This window comes from Urocitellus parryii, chromosome 2 (genome assembly GCF_045843805.1).
Source record: "Urocitellus parryii isolate mUroPar1 chromosome 2, mUroPar1.hap1, whole genome shotgun sequence".
Classification (NCBI taxonomy): Eukaryota; Metazoa; Chordata; class Mammalia; order Rodentia; family Sciuridae; genus Urocitellus; species Urocitellus parryii.
This window is the reverse complement of record NC_135532.1, coordinates 182,884,265-182,902,307: the sequence shown is the minus strand read 5'-3', so window position 1 is coordinate 182,902,307 and position 18,043 is coordinate 182,884,265. Positions and strand designations below refer to the sequence as shown.

General features: G+C 45.4%; 1 protein-coding gene across 1 annotated transcript in view; it reads right to left on the bottom strand.

The window, feature by feature from the left end:
- Window positions 1–8,021: 8,021 nt before the first annotated feature.
- The window catches only part of Masp1 (MBL associated serine protease 1), a 63,507-nt gene continuing 53,485 nt past the window's right edge, over window positions 8,022–18,043 (bottom strand). The window contains exons 11-16 of the mRNA XM_026389391.2: window positions 15,550–15,687; window positions 13,346–13,459; window positions 12,642–12,827; window positions 10,776–10,843; window positions 8,803–8,902; window positions 8,022–8,469 (exon numbers count right to left, since the gene is read on the bottom strand). Coding sequence (XP_026245176.2) covers window positions 8,279–8,469; window positions 8,803–8,902; window positions 10,776–10,843; window positions 12,642–12,827; window positions 13,346–13,459; window positions 15,550–15,687 — 797 coding nt within the window. The 3' untranslated portion in view covers window positions 8,022–8,278. The remainder of the gene's footprint in view (window positions 8,470–8,802; window positions 8,903–10,775; window positions 10,844–12,641; window positions 12,828–13,345; window positions 13,460–15,549; window positions 15,688–18,043) is intronic.

Genomic DNA, 18,043 nt, shown 5'->3' with positions numbered 1-18,043 from the left:
TTGCCATCCTCCTGCTTCAGCCTCCTTAATAGCTGGGTTTCTAGGTATACACCGCTGGGCCTGGCTGGAGTTTGTCCTTCTAATTTAAAACATTTGTAACATCTTCCTTTACTTTGTTATCCAGAAACAAACCTTTATCAATCTTACTCTTTCACCTTTCTCTAAAGATATTTGAGTTTTTAGAAGCATTTACCCCGAAAGATAGGGTGTTATATAAAGACTTGGGTGGTAGTGATGGAATTTCATTCTCTGTCTTACCCCCTCATTTCTAAAACAAGCCCAATAATTCTTCACCCCTATCTTAATAGGGTCAGAGTGATATTTTGAGGAGTGATAAGACATTCCTATTTTCAAGATTCATTCAATCAACAAATGTTGACTGAGTGCATATTATATACCAGGAACTGGGATATTACAGAGAGTGAAGAGAGAAAATTGCTACCTTTGTGGTTAGTAGAGGAACTAGACAATAAACTACGGAAGATGTATGGTATATTAGGTAGTGCTAAGTACAGGGAGAAGAAAAAAAAAAAGAGTCAAAGGGTATAGAAAGAGCAGGAGATAGAGTTACAAATTTTAGATTGGGTAGCCAGGGAGGGTTTCATAAGAAGGTGACATTTGAAGAAAGATGAAGGAACTAAGAGCAATAAGATGTGCAAAGGCCCTGAGGTATTAGCAGCCTGAAATTATTAACTGTGAGGAGGCCAATGTAGCTGGAGTACAGTAGTACTAAAATTGGGGATAAGAGCATATATAGGTCATAGACCAAGGTCATTGACAGGACATTCCTGAGTTAGACAGGAAGCCATTACAGGAGTTGAACAGAAGGTAGTGTTATCTAAGTTACTGTCACTATGTTAATAGGATGTCAAGAGGACAAGAATGAGAAGAGGGAAAGTTGGCCGGAAGTTCCCGCTGTCATTCAGGCAGGAGACAACAGTGGCCTGTTCAAGGGTGGTGGCTTTGTACCTTGATGGGAGCAACTGTGGTTGAGCCTGGCCGTATTTTCCAGGTTCAGAGGGAAGCATGTTCTGATAACTCAGATGTGCGACATGAGTGAAGGAAAGGAGAAAGAGGCCCTAGGAGTTTGGGCTGAGGCAACTGGCAAAATGGAGTTACCACTTTCTGAGATGAGGAAGACTGCGAGGAACAAATTCGGAGACAATATCAGGAGGTTGGTTTTGGAGTATTGGATGCTTTTCAGACATTCTGTTTGACAACGACACAAGAAACATCAGAGGCATCGGCATGTAGGGGAGGGTAGATGTCACAAGTCTAGGGTGGGAATGTCCCAGGATTGAGGGCAGATGGTCAAGAGGCTCAAGGACTGGATCTTGGGGCTCTCCAGGCATAGAGGTTGAAAAGATGAGGAGAAAGCAATGGGGAGACTGGAAACTCAGGCGCAGAGAACATATTTGGTTGAGCCTTCTGAGCCTTGGAAGTGGAGCTGGGCCGGGAGCCTGGGTCTTCACCGGCAGGACTGAGAGCTCTTTGCCTTGGCCCAGGGTACCTTTCTCCTCACATTTCTTGGATTGGAATCCTCCTGATGTTCCTTGTGTGGGACGTGATGTTTTCAACAAGTCTGAGCAGTTCTGTCTTTGTCTTTTTTTTTAAGTGTTTGAAGTATTTCATAATTTTAAAATGCACTAAAATAAAAAGACATGGTGGGAGGCCCAGGCTGCCAACATGGATTTGTGAATTGGACACACAGACTCCGACCAAAGGGAGGTGTTGTCAGAGTTGTTTAGAGGAAGGATTCTGTCCTCTTGGATCCCATTGGCAGGCCTTGGTCACTGTGGGCATTGATGATCACGGATTAAATAAACCACATGGTCCCAGGAGAAAAGCAAGATGGAATAATGTCACAGGACAGTTAGCCCGAGGGAAGATGAGAATTTTCACTTTTCAAATATGTCAGCATCTTCAGAGCTGTTGGGTCTAGATTGCATGTACACTGTACCTTAAGATCTCTAGAGTTTTCTCTGGTTGGTGCTGGCCGGTTGGCATGGATCAGGGTTTTATAACCTCTATAGCAGTCAGCTTCACGTTAATACAACAAAATACCTGACACAAGCTACTTAGGAAGTAAAGAGAGGTTTATGCTGGCTCACTGTTCTGGAGGTTCAAGGGCATGGTGCCTGCATTGACCCAGTTCTGGTAAGGGCAGTGGATGGCAGTGGTGAGGAACAGATACTAGATTTAGCTTTCTATCTTGAGCCAAGAAACAAAGAGATAGAGAGATTAGGGAACCTCCTGCCCTTTGAGGGAAAGCCCCAGTGATCGAAGGACCTCCTATTTGGCCCTCCTTCCTGGAGAAACGACCTCCCAATAGTGCTACCCTTGGGACCACACCCTTAACATGTGGTCTTATAGGGGACACTACCCACATTCATACCACAGCAACATCTTACTTTGCAGAGTCCCTACAGAGGCTAGCAGATGTTGGTGGGGGAGACATTTCTTGCCCATGTTGATTGGTTCAGCATGCATGCCCTGGGCACCACCCAGGCTTGACACACCTTCCCTTTGTCTGTAACACTGCTTTGTCTTAATACTCATGCCTCAGCAGGGACTCCCTTGAAGCCTTTGTGATCTGCCTTGGTGTTGCAATTGTCCTGGCTCTTTCTCCCTGTGATCAGAAGCTCAATGCTGGGAATTGAGCCTGTGTTTTTGCATCCAAATAACATTTTCTTGATCTTTTGGGAAAAAAAAAAAAACAGGCCAATGCATACCAGATGTAGGGAAGCATTGCAAAGTCCCTATTTGTCTCCTACTCTCAGGTTCAGAGAGCCCCACTTTCCTTTCTAAAGGCAAGCACTGATGCCAGTAGATCACAGAAAGATCAGGGATCTGGAAAACCATGGTTTCTTTGGGGGTTGGTCCCTTGCCCTGTTTCCCCTCTCTCCCACAAATTCACTCTCAAGTATTAACAGAGGTGGAGAATCCATAAAAGACTCTTTAGGTCTAGTCCTAGGTTCTCAGAGCCCCAAGGGCAGACTCCTCTCCCTGCTTTGCACAGACCTGCCCTTGTTTAGGATCATTTTGTCTGATGCCAGATCTTCTGCAGCCATCTGGAGTCTCCCTGAGTTCACTTTCCATATTAATACCTGATTTGAAAGGTAAAGTGGTCTCATCTCTATTTGGTTCCAGAACCTTCAGTGTCTCCCCATTCCCCAAACCAAGCTGAGCATCCAGGGCCTTTCTTGACACCATACTTATTGATCTCCCCAGAAGGCTTCACATGTCTATCTCTCCAGGGTTCCATGTCACTCAGTTTCCCTCGTATATCCATGGTCCTTTCATATCCCTGTTTTCTTGTATGCTAATCCCCAGTTCCTGGAATGCATTCTCCCTTCTTTAGTTTATTACTGAAAAGTAAAATAACACTGCTCTTTACAGAAATATCTTAGCAGTGGTGTTGCTACTGAAAGTCACAAAACAGTTCAGGATCATGGGCCAGAACATCAGAAAACCTAGCCCATCTCTGTCTCTTACCAGACTAGTTATGTCAGTCAAAGACCCCAAGCCTGGGAACTGGAGGCTCCCACCTTTCTTCAGAGGACACTTTCTGGTAGGATACACTGGAACAATGACTTTCAAACAAGATGCAGATCAGAATCACCCGGGGATCCTTTAAAACCCCCGAGGCTCAGGCCTTACATCAGAACCCTTACACCTCAAGCTCTATAAGGAGGGGCCTAGTTAGGGTCCTTTCTTAAACTCCCCAGGGGATTTCTGAGGGTGGCTTTGTCTGAATACTGGTGAAGGAGTTCAGGCCTTGGACTCCAGAGTTCATCAGAAACCAGTTTTGAATTTGGTTTCCTTTGTCTCCTAGTTCAGAGATCTTGAGTGATGTTTTTTTTGTAAAGACACTTTCATATTTAGAATAGTTTTAGATTTACAAAAAGTAGTGAGAATGCTATAGAAAATTCCATTCCCCCTGCACCAGGTTTATCTACTATTATCATCTTACATTTGTAGGGTAGATAGGTCAGAAGGAACCCGTTTTGATGTATCACTGCTATGTTTCTCCTCTGTAGAGTTCCTGCTTTCCCCCTGTCCATCCTGGACCCTTTGGAAGGAAGTCACTATGTGCTGCCAGCACTTAAGGGAGGCCCACTTCTGCTCCGTGTCCTCAAGGGCATTTACATGGATTCTATGCCATTCTTCTCCGTGGGAAACTTGTCTATTCTTACCGTTTATGGGTTTGTATTTGTATTTATATTTCGGGTTATTATACGACACTATTTCATCTGTTTTGTTGCTTGAATTGTTTCAGCTTTGGCTGTTGAGCTCTTTCCACAGGCTCCTGGGTCCGTTTGACATATCCTGCCACTGAGGAGTTCTTTGAGCACTTTTTAATGATGCTCCATGTTCATCTTGAATATTTCTTGCCCCTGATCTAGAGTCAAGCATTTCTTTAAGGGGCCCTTGTTATAATTGGAGAATGGCATTAGAAACCAAGACGGGAGCACTACGCATGCTCATTGCTTCTAGGAAGTCATTGCTCTTTGGTTGGACCACATTTTTTAACTGTGCTTCAGTTTGCCCAGCTGTAAAATGGGGATAATACTAGCTCTTTCATTAGAGGTTGTTTTCAGGGTTAAATTATAGAATGTGTGTAAGAGCTTAGTGCAGTTGTGACAAGATATTAAATGCTCAAAAAATGTGATCATTATTTCCTATAGAATATATTTATGTTTTAGCTAAGTTTATAGTTTCTCAAAATTACTTTTTTACTATCTGTGAATTTATTTGACTGAACAATCTCAGGGGAGATTTTTCTGCAAGTTTTATAGATGGTAAAATGAAACGGATAAGGGAGTCAACCTACATTTCTTAATCACCCTAAGTCTCTTGATTTCAATAGCCATTCTAGACTATGATTATCTGCACCTATGCCATGTGAGTGATCTAGATCTCCCTCCCTGACTCTTGCCTGCCTCTTATTTGAAGAGTTATCTCTTTCTCAGTGCTGGTATATCTTTGCTTCATGCTCTCTGTGAATGAGATTAGCTCATGGCAGAAGGAAAGAATATACTCCAACCCAGAGCAGGTCAATCTAGACACAGTGCCCCAGTGCCACAGAAAAATTTTTCTGAATCAAACATTGAATACATGACCTGAACAGCTCTCCCACCCTGAAAATAGAGTGTGGGTGGCATTCAAAAGATAGAATTTGGGTGCTGAAACATTTGCATTATATGATATTTTGAAATTCACAGGAATACAAGGTACCCAAAAAGCCTAGAATATGCTTTAGTGTTTATGACATGACTTTCCCATCAGAGTCTTTCTCTTTCTCTCTCACTCTTTTCATGGAACAGTGATTCTAGTCAAATAGAGTACAATTTTGAAACATGAAAACAACTCACTAGAATCATCAGTGCATGAAAAAACATACAAGCCAAACACAGATTTTTGACTCAATGCAGATGTTTATTGGAATGAATATGTATTTTCCCATAAGAACAGCAGCTTTTGTTGCTAATGAAATACAGTAGTGCTAAAACAGCATTTAAGGTATGAAATTATAGCTTTAGTTATCCAGACTACATTCTAGGGAGGTGGATTTTGGTTGCATAGAAGAGAGAACCTTTTTGTTTTGGTTTTGGTTCCGGGGATTGAACCCAGGGGTGCTTTACCACTGAACTGCATCCTTTTTATCTTTTATTTTGAGACGGGTTCTTGTTAAGTTTCTTAGGGCTTCGCTAAGTTGCCAAGACTAGCTTTGAACTTGTGATCCTCCTGCCTCAGCCTCCCAAGTCACTGAGATTACATCATGCACCCCTGTACCCCAAGAGAAACCTTTTTAAGAGCAGCATATTTTAAAGTTGGAATGGGCTGTGTTTGGAGGTAGTGAGTTTGTCATCATCAGAAAGGTTCAGGAATGAGGTCATAGAGTTAAGATGGTCCTGACACCCCTATTCTCTGCTGCTGTGGCTCTGTGAGGTATTTGGGTTGGTTGGACCTCAGCAGTAGTGCAGGAGTTGCACATTTAATAGATGCTTATAGATCAAGAGGAAGCCAAGGTTCCACTGCCCATTTACACATTGTCTCTGAATAAGAATGAAGTTGCACTTAGAATAAAGAGGATAAACTGGGCCAGAAATCAATATCTGTGCATAAATCCTTAGGCTAAGCCCTGTTTAGTATTCTAACTCTAAGGATAAAGGCTCCTTTAGATATTGGTTCTCATCACAGACACTGGTCTCTAGGATGTGCCATTTCATGGGAGAAGCTTTGGTAACCTAGAGAAGCTTGAGTGAATATTTACTGCTGTTCTCTCACCATCTGGAAGGCTTCCCTCTGTCTTACCCATTGAGATGCCCACCCTCCTCAAGACCATCTCCTTCTGGAAGATTTTTCTAGCATTTCCTTCCCCAATACCTCCATACCAGAATGACTTTTCTTTGACCTCTGTGCCTCTCTCAAACTTAGCACTTTGTGGGGTACATTCCTGTACACTGCAGTCACTTATCTAGGCGTCACGTCTCTCAGTAGGAGCTCCTGGAAGGCGTGACTCATACTCTTCTCATCCCACTACCCGGTGCAGCAGACAGCACAGCCTCAAGCCTGTGGAACTCCCAGGCAGTGCTGTGACATGGGAAGGTACAGTGTCTTGGGATGACTGTTGGGGTGATTTCAAAATTTGGTGTCACAATTCTTCTTTGGTGTTTTACACAGAACTCCAGCTTGTCTGATTGGCATCTGATGAAGCTGGACTCCCTTATCCTCTTCCCTTTGCAGAAGAAAAAGCAGAGCACACAGAAAGAAGTTGAGGCAGGTTTTGCATGGCGGTCCTTGAGTGTTCAGCTGAGGGCTTAATGCCTACGAGTACTTGCTCACTTCCTCATTTAGCAAGAGACCCAGAATGACCACAGCAGCTGCCTTGCAGGACAAGAGCTCAAATTTTCCATCAAGAGACATTCTGGCAGAACAGAAGACAGAGACTCGGGACTTCTGATCCCTGGAGAGCTTGTATCTTGGAGCTCTGGAGTTGAGGAGTTCTCTACAAGCTCCCTGAGCAAGGAGGAAGTGGTTCTTGGATGAGGGAGGATTACTGCTTGAGAACATTCATGACCTTGCAAGGCTAGGGAGCTCAGGGTGCGGCACAGGGGTGAGGAATTGGGAACAGCTGCCTGGGGCCATCAGTGGACACAGAGAGCTCAGGGGCCTGAGGTCTAGCTTGCCAGTGCCCACCCGCAGCAGCCTGGGACTAGGGAAGGCAAGGAGCCCAGGGTCCAGAGCAGTTGCTTTTCTTAGGAATATGGAAAGATCTTTTGGCTGCACTTTGCCTGGTTTTTGTCTTTGGGAAACAGGGTGTGGTGGGCAGTGGTGGAGATGGCAGGAGCAGCAACAGCATTTTGTCTCCATCTAAGCTCTTTGAAGTTGATGAAATTTTGGCCTTTGGGTTACTTTGGCTTTAACTCATCTCATCAGGGAAAATAGGACTTCATTGGATCCTGGATTGTCAGAGCTGGAAGGGCCCTTTGAGATGAGGGGAAAGGACTTGCATAGGATCACAGGATGAGCTGGGAGGGGGACAAAACTGGTTCTAGCATCAGATATCGGACTTCCCAGAACCCCATCCCCAGTCTCTCTCCTGGCAGTTGCTTCTCTGTCACTGTCACAACTTGGTACCTAGCTCAAGGGCATAACCACCTTGCTGTGGGGCATGCCGCAGGACTAAGACCCTTGTTTGTTTTACTTCTTAATGGGGGAGGGTTGGGGTTGGGAGAGTTGCAGGTGGCAAAGAAGCACATAGAGGGCAAATGGAGGAGATGGTCAATGGGGGAGGACAGGTGTATCACTAATCAGGCCTGAGACCCAGCCAGGGGTTTTGCAAGGGGACTTCATTTGCCTATAGTTGATCTAAGTCACATCTATGGGACACTTAGTTTAGGCTATGCACTGGTTAAGAACTATGTATATGTTAATTAATTTGGTCATCATCAGACTTTTATGAGGTAGGTAAGGTGTGTCACTTGCAATGTTATGAATGAAGAAGCAGAGTCAGAGGCCAAATCAGCTGTCCGGCATCCTGACGCTTGTAAGTGAAGGGGACCTGGATTTGGCCTTGAGTTCTGCCCACTCTGCTACTTTGCCTCTTAAAGAGAGGGGGAAGGAGACAGCATGTTCCCGCACTTGCTCTTTGACAGGTGGGCTGAATGAAGGGGAGAAGGCTGAGGGGCCAGGGAGAAGTGACTGCGAGCATGAGATGATTATCTTCAGCTGCTGACTGACCACAGAAGGCAGTGCTGACTGAAAGCCGAACTCAATTCCTCACCCCGGTGACCCTCTGGATCCAGCCCTTATTGTGGTAGATGTCCGAATACACTCCATAGAGATCCTTCTTTCCACAGTCCTCACCCCAGGACACCGTGCCCACCAGGTACCATTGGCCTCTCTTCATATCCAGAGTCACCATGGGGCCTCCAGAGTCTCCCGCACAGGCATCCTTCCCCCCTAGATGTAAAGGAGATGCAGATTAAAATTAGGGTGCCCCTTCCCAGCCCAAATCCAGAGGAAGCATCCTTCTCTCCAAGTCTAACTTGTAGTTTAGAGAATTTGGCACTAGAGGGCGCAGCAGACCGTGTGACCCAAACCTGAGCTCTGAGTCGTTTCCCTCAGGCCTCAGAGCTCAAAATGAGTTTAGAAAGTGCTGGTTCAAGAAAGGAGTGATGGAAATCCTTAGCATGTTTCTCTCGGATGCAATGGAAGCTCTCCCCGCAGGTTGGGAGGGCTCTGGCCCTTCACTGCTGGGCGCTGGTGCCCATGTTGTATGTCAGCATAACCTACCTTCCTTTTCCCCAGCACAGAGCATGTCCTTGGTTACTATCTTCTTCCGCTGAGCATAGTTCTCCTTGCAGGTATGGTGGTTAACAATGGGGATTTCAATCTGGAACACAAGGCTATTGTTGGTTCCCACTCCTTGCCATTCTGACACCCCTGGAGCGTCTAGATCCACCTTAGATTTGGTGCCAGTGAAGAAACAATTGAATGGAGAACCCAGGGCTCATGTTCTGGTCCCATCTCAGCTATGAACTTGCTATGTGTGAACTTGGACAAGTAATTTGACCTTCCTGGGACTCAGTTCTTATGTCTATAAAATGGAGATACTACTATTTGCCCAGCATATGCATTAGTTCAAATATGACATTATGTACAAGAACCATGGTCTGTTTCTTTCCCTTGCTCTTACCGTGGGATGAGGCTTATCACTGATTTTCAGACTTCCAAGGCTATTTCCTCATCCAAAATGTGGGAGCCATCGTGTTTGACATACTAATCATGTGGAGTTATTTGCAGAGGAAACGAATGAACAAGAGCTTTGAAAAGGTACAAAAGCTATAACTATTAGTACTTTAGGGGTCATCCTGGCTTGCTTTACAGCAAACATTCACTGTGTTTCTCTCCCTCATTACAGGATGTGCCTCTGGACACTGAGTCTGTATGCTGTCCATTTCTATGTTACATAACTGGGAAAATAGTAAATACTCAATATTTTTAAAAAATTGAGGTGTAAATGGATACATAAAAACAAGATATTGTGATCATCATCATTCTGGACTCAGCATGGGGTAAATGTTGGAGTAACTATTTGAAATAAAAAGGGGAAACATGAATCTCATTCAACCTGGCCAAGAATTGAATGGACCAGATGCTCCAACATACACTTTCTGTTGGTCCTTGTGAAGAGGGAACCAGAGGCCATTCAGATTCTTTCTGGGCTAGGGCCTTGCCTAGATAAGTGGGAAGAGGAAGCCACATTGTGAGACATGTCCGCACTAAACTGTTGAATACCCAATTAACCTCTTCTGATCATTCAGTATATCACCTAGGTGTCATGTCCTGGGGAAGTCTTCCTCAATCCCCAAGATAGGATTGGATCCCCCACATTCCAGAGTCCTCTGAACTTCTCCATCGTCACCTTTATCACACCCATAAGTACTTTCTGATGCACCTACTTGACTATAAGCCCAAGGAGGCTGGGAACCAGATCTGTCCTTTTATCCACCCTCCACCCCAGCACACCTAACAGCTACTATAGAGGAGACACTAAATAAACAACTGGGAGTTCATGAATGAAGGGATGTTTCAGATGTGCAGTTTCAAAGTGTGTTAAAATAATGCATATTGAAGGATTTAGAAGCTAGCTGTGTCACAGAATTAGTTATGTTAGAGCCAGGCATTTCATAGAGGTCATCTAGTGTTGCCCTTGAACTTGGCAGTTGGAGATGGTATGCTATGGCCTAAAGAGGCAAAATGACTTTTTCAGATAATCCGATAAATGAGTAGAAGCCAAGATGGGGAGCCAGGGCTTGGCTCTTTATGTCTAGTTTGGTGTTCTCTTCTAAAATGACAGAAATGTGACCTTCTAAATGCAATGGTGAAGTTCATGTTTGCAAGGACTGGGGTTCGCAAGAGCCTGTCCCGTTCTTGGCTATGTCGTCCTCGTGGTGTAAAATGAATCATGAACCTTTGTGGTGTCCAGAACTGTTGTTTTCTTGGAGAATTTCCATAATCTGGGGCTTTAATAAGCTACCACGGACACTGAACAGCGTTTGGAGGCTAGAGTCCACCATCGGCAGAATAAACAAGTCAAGGTTTCTGGGTTCCAAAGTCCCACTGAACTTTGGAGGGGAGACTGGATTTCTGGCCTCTCTTTCACCAGCCTGCCCAAGCCTCCAAATCCTGAGAAAGCAATGTGAAGCATGAAGGCCAGCAAGGGCCAAGGTGTCACTGTTTGTAGGATATAGATTGAACTTCACCTCCATCAGGGTGTCTGGGAACCTCTGCAAGAACTGCTTCCCCCAGCCGCTGACGATGACCATGGTTCCTGGAGGAGAGGAGACACTGTCAGGACACAGGGGCTGTCTGTGGGGTGTTCAGAATGCTGCATCTTGTAGTTCTGTCACCCTCTGCCTGTAGAGGAAGGGCTGAGTTTGCTACTTCAGAGAAAGGCAGCAAGATGGAGAGGAAGATGGGAAAGGCTGCTGAGTTGGAGGTGATCTGTGACAGAATAGGGGACATTTGTTTCTATGATATGTCACCTGATTTATTTGTCTATTTCCTTCTACCCCCAACAAGCCTGGAACATAGGCTCTGTGAGAGCAGTAATCTCATCTACCTTGTTCACTATTATATCCCCTGGCCTCTAAGGATGTTGACTCATAGTAGGTGCTCAACAAATTATTGTGAATAAATAAAAAGCCCAGCCTAACCAACAATATGCTATGCTACCTTTAGGAAGACTTATCCGAGATTTCTCTCCTTCTATGCCTCAGCCCCCTTATCCATAAAATGATGAAGCTGGACTTGGCATTCTCTAAATATTTTCTAGCTCTGACATTCTAGAAGCTATGAAGGTGGCAAATCTGGGGACAATGTGGAAATGGATTGAATGCTAACAGAACAACTGTAATCTTACTTGAGAAAGAGCCTGGATACTGAAAATAGCACTGGGCTTAAAGTCAGAAAACCTGGACACTAGCTTCAGATCTGCTTTTTATAGACTATATATTGGATGAATTACTTTACTTTGCCAAGCCTCCATTTTCTCATCTGTAACATGGGGCTATAATACAAGCGTGCAAGGCTTTCATGAGTAGTAAGTGAAGGGATACAAACTAGCTGGCACGTGATAAGTACACAGCACCCAAATAGTTAAAGTCAGCTGACTCTGTGCCTTTTCTGTCTGCTTACTTCCCATAAGAACTTCTTAGATTCTATCTTAGCAAAATTTTTAGCAGCTTTGAGCTAAAGGAGTGAATTATGATATGGTATCACTGAATTTAGAATGAAAAGGAAGTCAACCGGCACGAGCTGGTCTCTTATTCTATGTTGGATTTATGTTATCTCATTTATATTATCTATTTAAATATCACAACCACCCCAAGGGATATTGTCTCCAGTTTAGAAGTAAGTGGATGGGGTTTAATGAGGCCAAGTACTTTCCTTTGATCACCTAACTGGGAATGCAAGCAATGGGATTTGACTCTTTGCTGGCTATTAAGCTATTGTGCCTTGGCTTCAGCCTTACCTGTTTATGCTCTGCTTTGTGGTACTAGGAGTGAGACTTTGAAATGGCAGTTCTGCTGGTCCGGCTGGTGTCCTGAACATAGGGGGCATTTTCAGGGAGACTGGAGGATTTCCTTAATGGTTTTTCACTCTACTGGTGGCAATTGGTTTCAACTATTTTCCTTAACACATCAGCCTCTTCTGTGGAAGTCTAAGTTCTAGCTCCAAAGGGTCCCTTTCCAAGCCTCTAGGTTCTATAATTCCAGCCTCTTCCTTTTGTTCCCCAAGACCTAGAGGTAGAGGTTTCTTCCTGTTAGTAGTCAGCTTTTCCCTTTTACTTATTTATTCTGCCAATACCCTATCATAAACTCTCTCTGTAGCCATCACTACTCTGGATTTTGTTTCCCTGTCTGGATCAGTGGGCCTGCCTGTTTCACTATGTGCCTACCACTACCTCCAAACTAGTTCTGACTTTGCAGTTTTAGGGCAGGCATCCAGGGGATTATGTAGCCACCAATGGCTGACTCAATGGGCACCAGAGCCTCCCCAAGACTGGAGAACTCCCTGCTCAGATCCCAGCTGTGCTGCGGAGGTGGGATCGGGTTTGGGGAAGGTACCTTCCTGCGGGGGCTCCTCAGGCAGACATATGGGCATCACAAAGTCATTCAGTATTGGGCTTTCCAGCAGCTCCACCAGAGCCACATCGTTCTCAAATGTGTGGGGTTGATACAGCGGATGGAGGATGAAATGTTTGACACCGAGATGCTGTTCGTTTTCATCAGACCGGAGCCTCCAGTGCTTGCCTGTGCAAGAGGAAGACATGTGAGGCACGAGGATAACGGAGGATAAGGTCCCACCTTGTCACATCTGGTGCCATCCAGGGCCTGCTTCCAGCCTTAACCTTTTCCTTGCCCTTCACCCACCCACTGCCTTAGTGAACTTTTCTTATGCCTCTTGCCACAGTCCAATATCCTCACCTCCCAGTGCCTCGGTCACACGTTGCCTCCTCCATGAAGCCTCTCAGACACTTCAGTTAGAAATCTTTCCCTTATGAACTCCCGTGGCCCTTCACCTGTCCCTCTACTACCAAATGAGCTGCTTCCTACCTTGGGTCAGATGGCCCTGCATTTGTATCTTGTTCCTCTGTTATACGGTAGCTCCTTGTGGGCAGGAGCTAGATATTCATGACAATGTGTCATTCAGTCCTGGCAGAGTGTATACCTGAACTGAATCAGCTATTGATCTTATACAGGAAAGCCTTGAAAAATGGCAGGAGCAGAACTCTGTTCCAAGAACCACTTCTCATTTGCACCTCACTCACCCATAATGATCATAAAGTCAGAAGGGCTGAGCAAGTATGAGTCATCCAGGGTCAAGTCGTCTGAATCGAGGTATTGGTGGAGGCAGTGAGCAGCAGTCACAATCCAATTGGAGCCTGGAGAACAGAACATACAAACACCATGTCCTTCACCACCCTGTCCTGCCTCCCAGTGTCTTGAGCTAAGGGACTTGAGACTGTTCCAGGGCACCCCTTCAGACCTTACAAAGGTCAAACCCCTCTCTGTTGCATCTCACGGTCTCAGACACTTACTTGGGAATAATTGGAAGATGAGGTATAAAACCTGATTTCAATGGCCTGTTTCAAATCACACCAGGACTGAATGTTTTAAAGAGAGTTTCAGGGTTCCCTTAAACCTATGATGGGGGTGATAAACAGCTTGTGCTCACTGGCTGCCTCTCTGGTCTTACTTCTCAAAGTGTGGTCCCTGGATCAGTAACATCAGCCTCACCTGGAAACTCCTTTGAAATGAAAACCAAATCAAAGCCTGCACTTTAGCATGATCCCTAAATAATTCATGGGCTCATTACAGTTAGAGTGGAATGATCAGTAGCTAGCAGCCAAGTATATTTATTATGTCTTGGCTATCTTCTTCTCCTGGGCAGATATATTCCTCAACTTTTTTGTTTAATTTAGGCCAGGCTATCCTTTAGGTGAGACAGATGACAAGTCCATAAGTAGCTGAACTCTGAGGTATACCCTGGATGAGCCAAGCCAAAAGAAAGGCTCTAGGCTTAGGGGGTAAGCGTCAGGGTTATTAGGTTAGAGTTCAAAGTTAAGGGAAGAGGTACTTTTCTGGAGCAGATGCCAAACTCCTCGGCCCCTGGCTCTACATAGACCATCACAAGGCTACCCTCTTTCCCCTCTAGTTGATCTTGACCCCACCCATGGTCAGGAGATGTTGGGTTGACTTTTCAGGTAGGTAAGTTGGCTAAAATACTCAGTTTAGGGGAGCCTGCCTCAGAAAGGGGACCTGGGCTATTTAGATGAGCCCAGCACTGTGCACTGGCTTGTCTGCATGGCCTCACCCTCCAGCTCTGCCAATCCCTCTGCCCAGTCTCCCTGTGGGCAACAAGACTGTGCTTTGCCATCTCCTCCATCCCTTAGCTCCCTCTGGGCTCTCCTGCCCTCTCCTACCTCTCCTTCCCTCCATGAAACCGAAGCACAGAGGAAAGAGAGTCTAGTTTGTGAGAGCTCTGGGAGGGTGAGGTGTGAGGGAGCTCTTGGCTTGGGTGAGAGTAGAGAAGTGAACTTCAAACAACTCTCAAACACGAGTTGTAGGGAATAAGGCAGGAACGTTGTTGATTTAAAAACTCAAGGTTTAAAACAATGAATTTAAGTCTTAAAACACTGGGCACATCATCCATCTCTTTCCCTTGCCTGACAAGCCACCTGGCCTGGCTTCAGCTCGCCTGTCACTCTTCCTCACCAGCTCTCCTCTCTTCCTCTCTGCACGTGGGGGTCCACCCTCCCTTTCTTCTTCCATGATTTCTCCTCTTCCTTGGGTATCGCACATCTTACCAGTCTGTCTTCTGGTTGTATTGTGCCTTTTAATTTCTCTTTTCACCCCTCAGTCTCCTTTCTCTTATTTCCTAGGTCTCTCTTATTGGTCTCTTTCTGTCTCTTGGTCCTTTCTGCTGCTGACCGGCTCCCTCTGTTAATCTCCCTTTCCTCATCTTTCTTGGTCTTCTCCCCAGCCCTGCTCCCCACTGGGTGCCCCTCAGCCACAGCTGGCTTTACATCGTCCGTCTCTTTGACACCTTTGCTCGCTCTTCCTGTCCCATTGAGGCTCCACTGAGTGGGATCCTTCATCTCTGCTCTCCTGGGAATTAGAGTGGGGACTTCACATATCCCATTTGCCAATTCACCCATTCCTGGAGGTAAGAACATGAATGAACTTGAAATCATCTACATTCATCTACATCTAATTCATGTTTGATAGTCTGATTCCCTGATGTGGTCTTTCTTGGGGCCAGAGACTGATGAGGATTTAGGAGGTGTTCGGCATCTCAAAGAATTGGAACACACGTCTCCTGGTTCCAGTTAAGAGTTCCTTCTACCACAGTATACTGCTACAGACAGCGATTCTGAACAAAGAGAACTTGGTCTGCCTTCAGGAACAGGATCAGGTAGCCCCCACCCTGCCACCAGTCCTGAGTCCTTCACCCCTTCCACATCCTCCTTACCTACAAGGGTGCCCCCACAGAAGGGCTGCCCATTTGGGTGAGACAGCATGGCAATCCAGGGAGCGGTGCCCTTCTGGGCTGGGCGTCCATTGAAGATCCTGGCCATCAGCGTCTGGGAGAACTTGGGAAGACCACACACTGCAGCCAAGGGAGGAAGGGACAGATCATATTCTGGGCTCCATCTTGCCCATTTCCAGGGTTACCAGTTTATCGCCCTTTTAGGAACACCTGTTAGTGTTGCCCCTTCTGATAATGGTACCATGAGTTTTCTTCAGGGTCCATTTTTTGGTCTATGTAGCCTAAGTTGGACTAACTTCACCTTTGGTTTCAGGGAAGAGAATTGTGACTAATCAAAACCCTGGATCCCTTGATCACAGCAATTGCTTAGAGATGGGATGTGACCTTGGCCAAGCCAATGAAAGCCTAGCTTGAAAATTTTGCTAAGCATACTAGAAAAAGAGAAAGTCATTTTCTACAGGGGTTGCTTGGCTGTTGGCCATAAGCCCACATCTGCTGGTGATACTCTCATGAAGAGTTCGCCGAGTAATGCTATTCACCTGGAAGAAAGTGGAACTGGAAGACTAGGGGAGAAGAGAGAGACTGTCTTCAGATTTTTTGAGCCCTTTGAACTAACCATATTGAGACCGTTTGGTAGAACCTCTTCATTATGGGAACCTATACACTCTCTCTTTCTCTTTCTTCTTATGCTGTTTATATTGCATTTCTGTCATTTAGAAAAGAAAGTTCTGACTAATAAAGGAACTTCATGCTCTAACTGCAGAGGCCTATTCTCAGAGAAGCCCTACAAGAAGTGTCTGTCTGCTCCATCCCGTCTTCCGCTGACCTGAATTCCCAAACATCCATGTACATCACAGCCTGACAAAAATCACAGATAAATATGCTGCAACCTTGACTGAACCTCCAGCATCTCCCAGTGTCATTCTCTGTGCCTAAGTTCAGCTGCCTCAATGGAAGTCCTGTCCCCCTTCCTACCAGATGCTCAGGAGTCCATTGGGTGGGAGCTCCTCGGTCATCCTCCTCCCCATATCCTCCTCTTGTCAACTTTTCTCTCTTCATAACCAATCCTGTGCTCTGGATCTCCTCACTTAACTCTCAGGGACCTGGCTCAGCTTCTGTATTTTCCATCTCTGCTTCTCCTCTGCCTCTAAAACAAGGTCAAGCATTTTCATCCCAAAAACCAACTTCCATTTCCCTGCTTCTCTCTCATGCCACAGCCTCTTCTTTTCCCTTCCACAGTCAAGCTTCTGCACAGAGGGGTGGATGCTCAGTCTTCCCTCTCCTTTGGAGTTGGATTTAGAAGAAGAAAGTGCCACGTACTATACAGACTTAAATTTTGTCTGATGTATTCTTCCTCCTAGGCATTAGTTCTCCTTGTCCTGGGATTCCCCAACCAATGAAGCTGGGATACCCATCACATTGGGGAAGAATGGATAGGCTTTGGCTTTTGAAAGAGCAAAGCCTAAACCAATGTCTAGAAAGAGACTTTTCATTTGCAGAGGTGGGGATTGTGGTAAGAATAAAAACAAAAACAAAAGCAAACAAACTCACAAAAACGTGTAGGCTATAGGGAATCAAACCCTGGGGGACTGAGTGCATAATTTTTACTGTACGTAGAAGCTCTTCTCGGAGCCAGTGAAGAGGCTGGAGGAATGGAGGAGGGAGATACCCCGGGTGGAGGGACAATGAGAGAAAGACATAATGCAACTGGGGGTCCTGTTCTCTGTCCTCCCTGAGATGGCCATTGAGACCTGGGCCTGTGCTGGGGAACATCCACCCCAGGGCCTTCTCCTGGACCCTCAGCTGTAATGCATGCCACTGAGTTCTTCACCCTTCTTGATGATTTCCTGTCCCTGGCTTCTGAATACTTTTCTTCTTGTTTTGCTCCTCCCTCTTTCTTTTTTCTTTTCTCCTTTCTCCCTCCCTACTTTTTTTTTTTTTTTTGGTCCTTTCTTTTGCTCTGTTTCTTTCTTGGGGCGTCTCTTCATGATCTCTATGCTGGTATTTGCCTTGTTGAGCCCTTAGGCTCCTTTTTGTTTTCTGCACATTTCCAATAGATGAAAATCCACCCCTCTGCCATATTCTACCCAAATGCTAATGAATTTCATCTCAGTGTCTTTAAATCTGCCCTCTTTCTCTGGAACTCACTATTCTTTACTGCCTACTTAAACTCTTCAAAGTTAAAGATGCTAAGCCCTGTTCACCAGCTTTCATGAACTTTCTCCTCTTGTTAGCCAGACCTCTGTGAATGTCTGCAACAACCACATTTCTGTTGCCTCCCTTTTCTTCTACCCCCATATCGAGTCAGTCCCTAAGTTGGTGTTGAATCACTAGGAGAAGCAACCTAAGGCCTCGTCCCCATCCATGTCCCAATATTCTCCATAGAACCTCAGCGTCTCGGTATGTCACAACATAAATTCCAAACATCTAGAAGAAAACAAGAATCTGAAATATAGTGGAACACCGGATATGATAG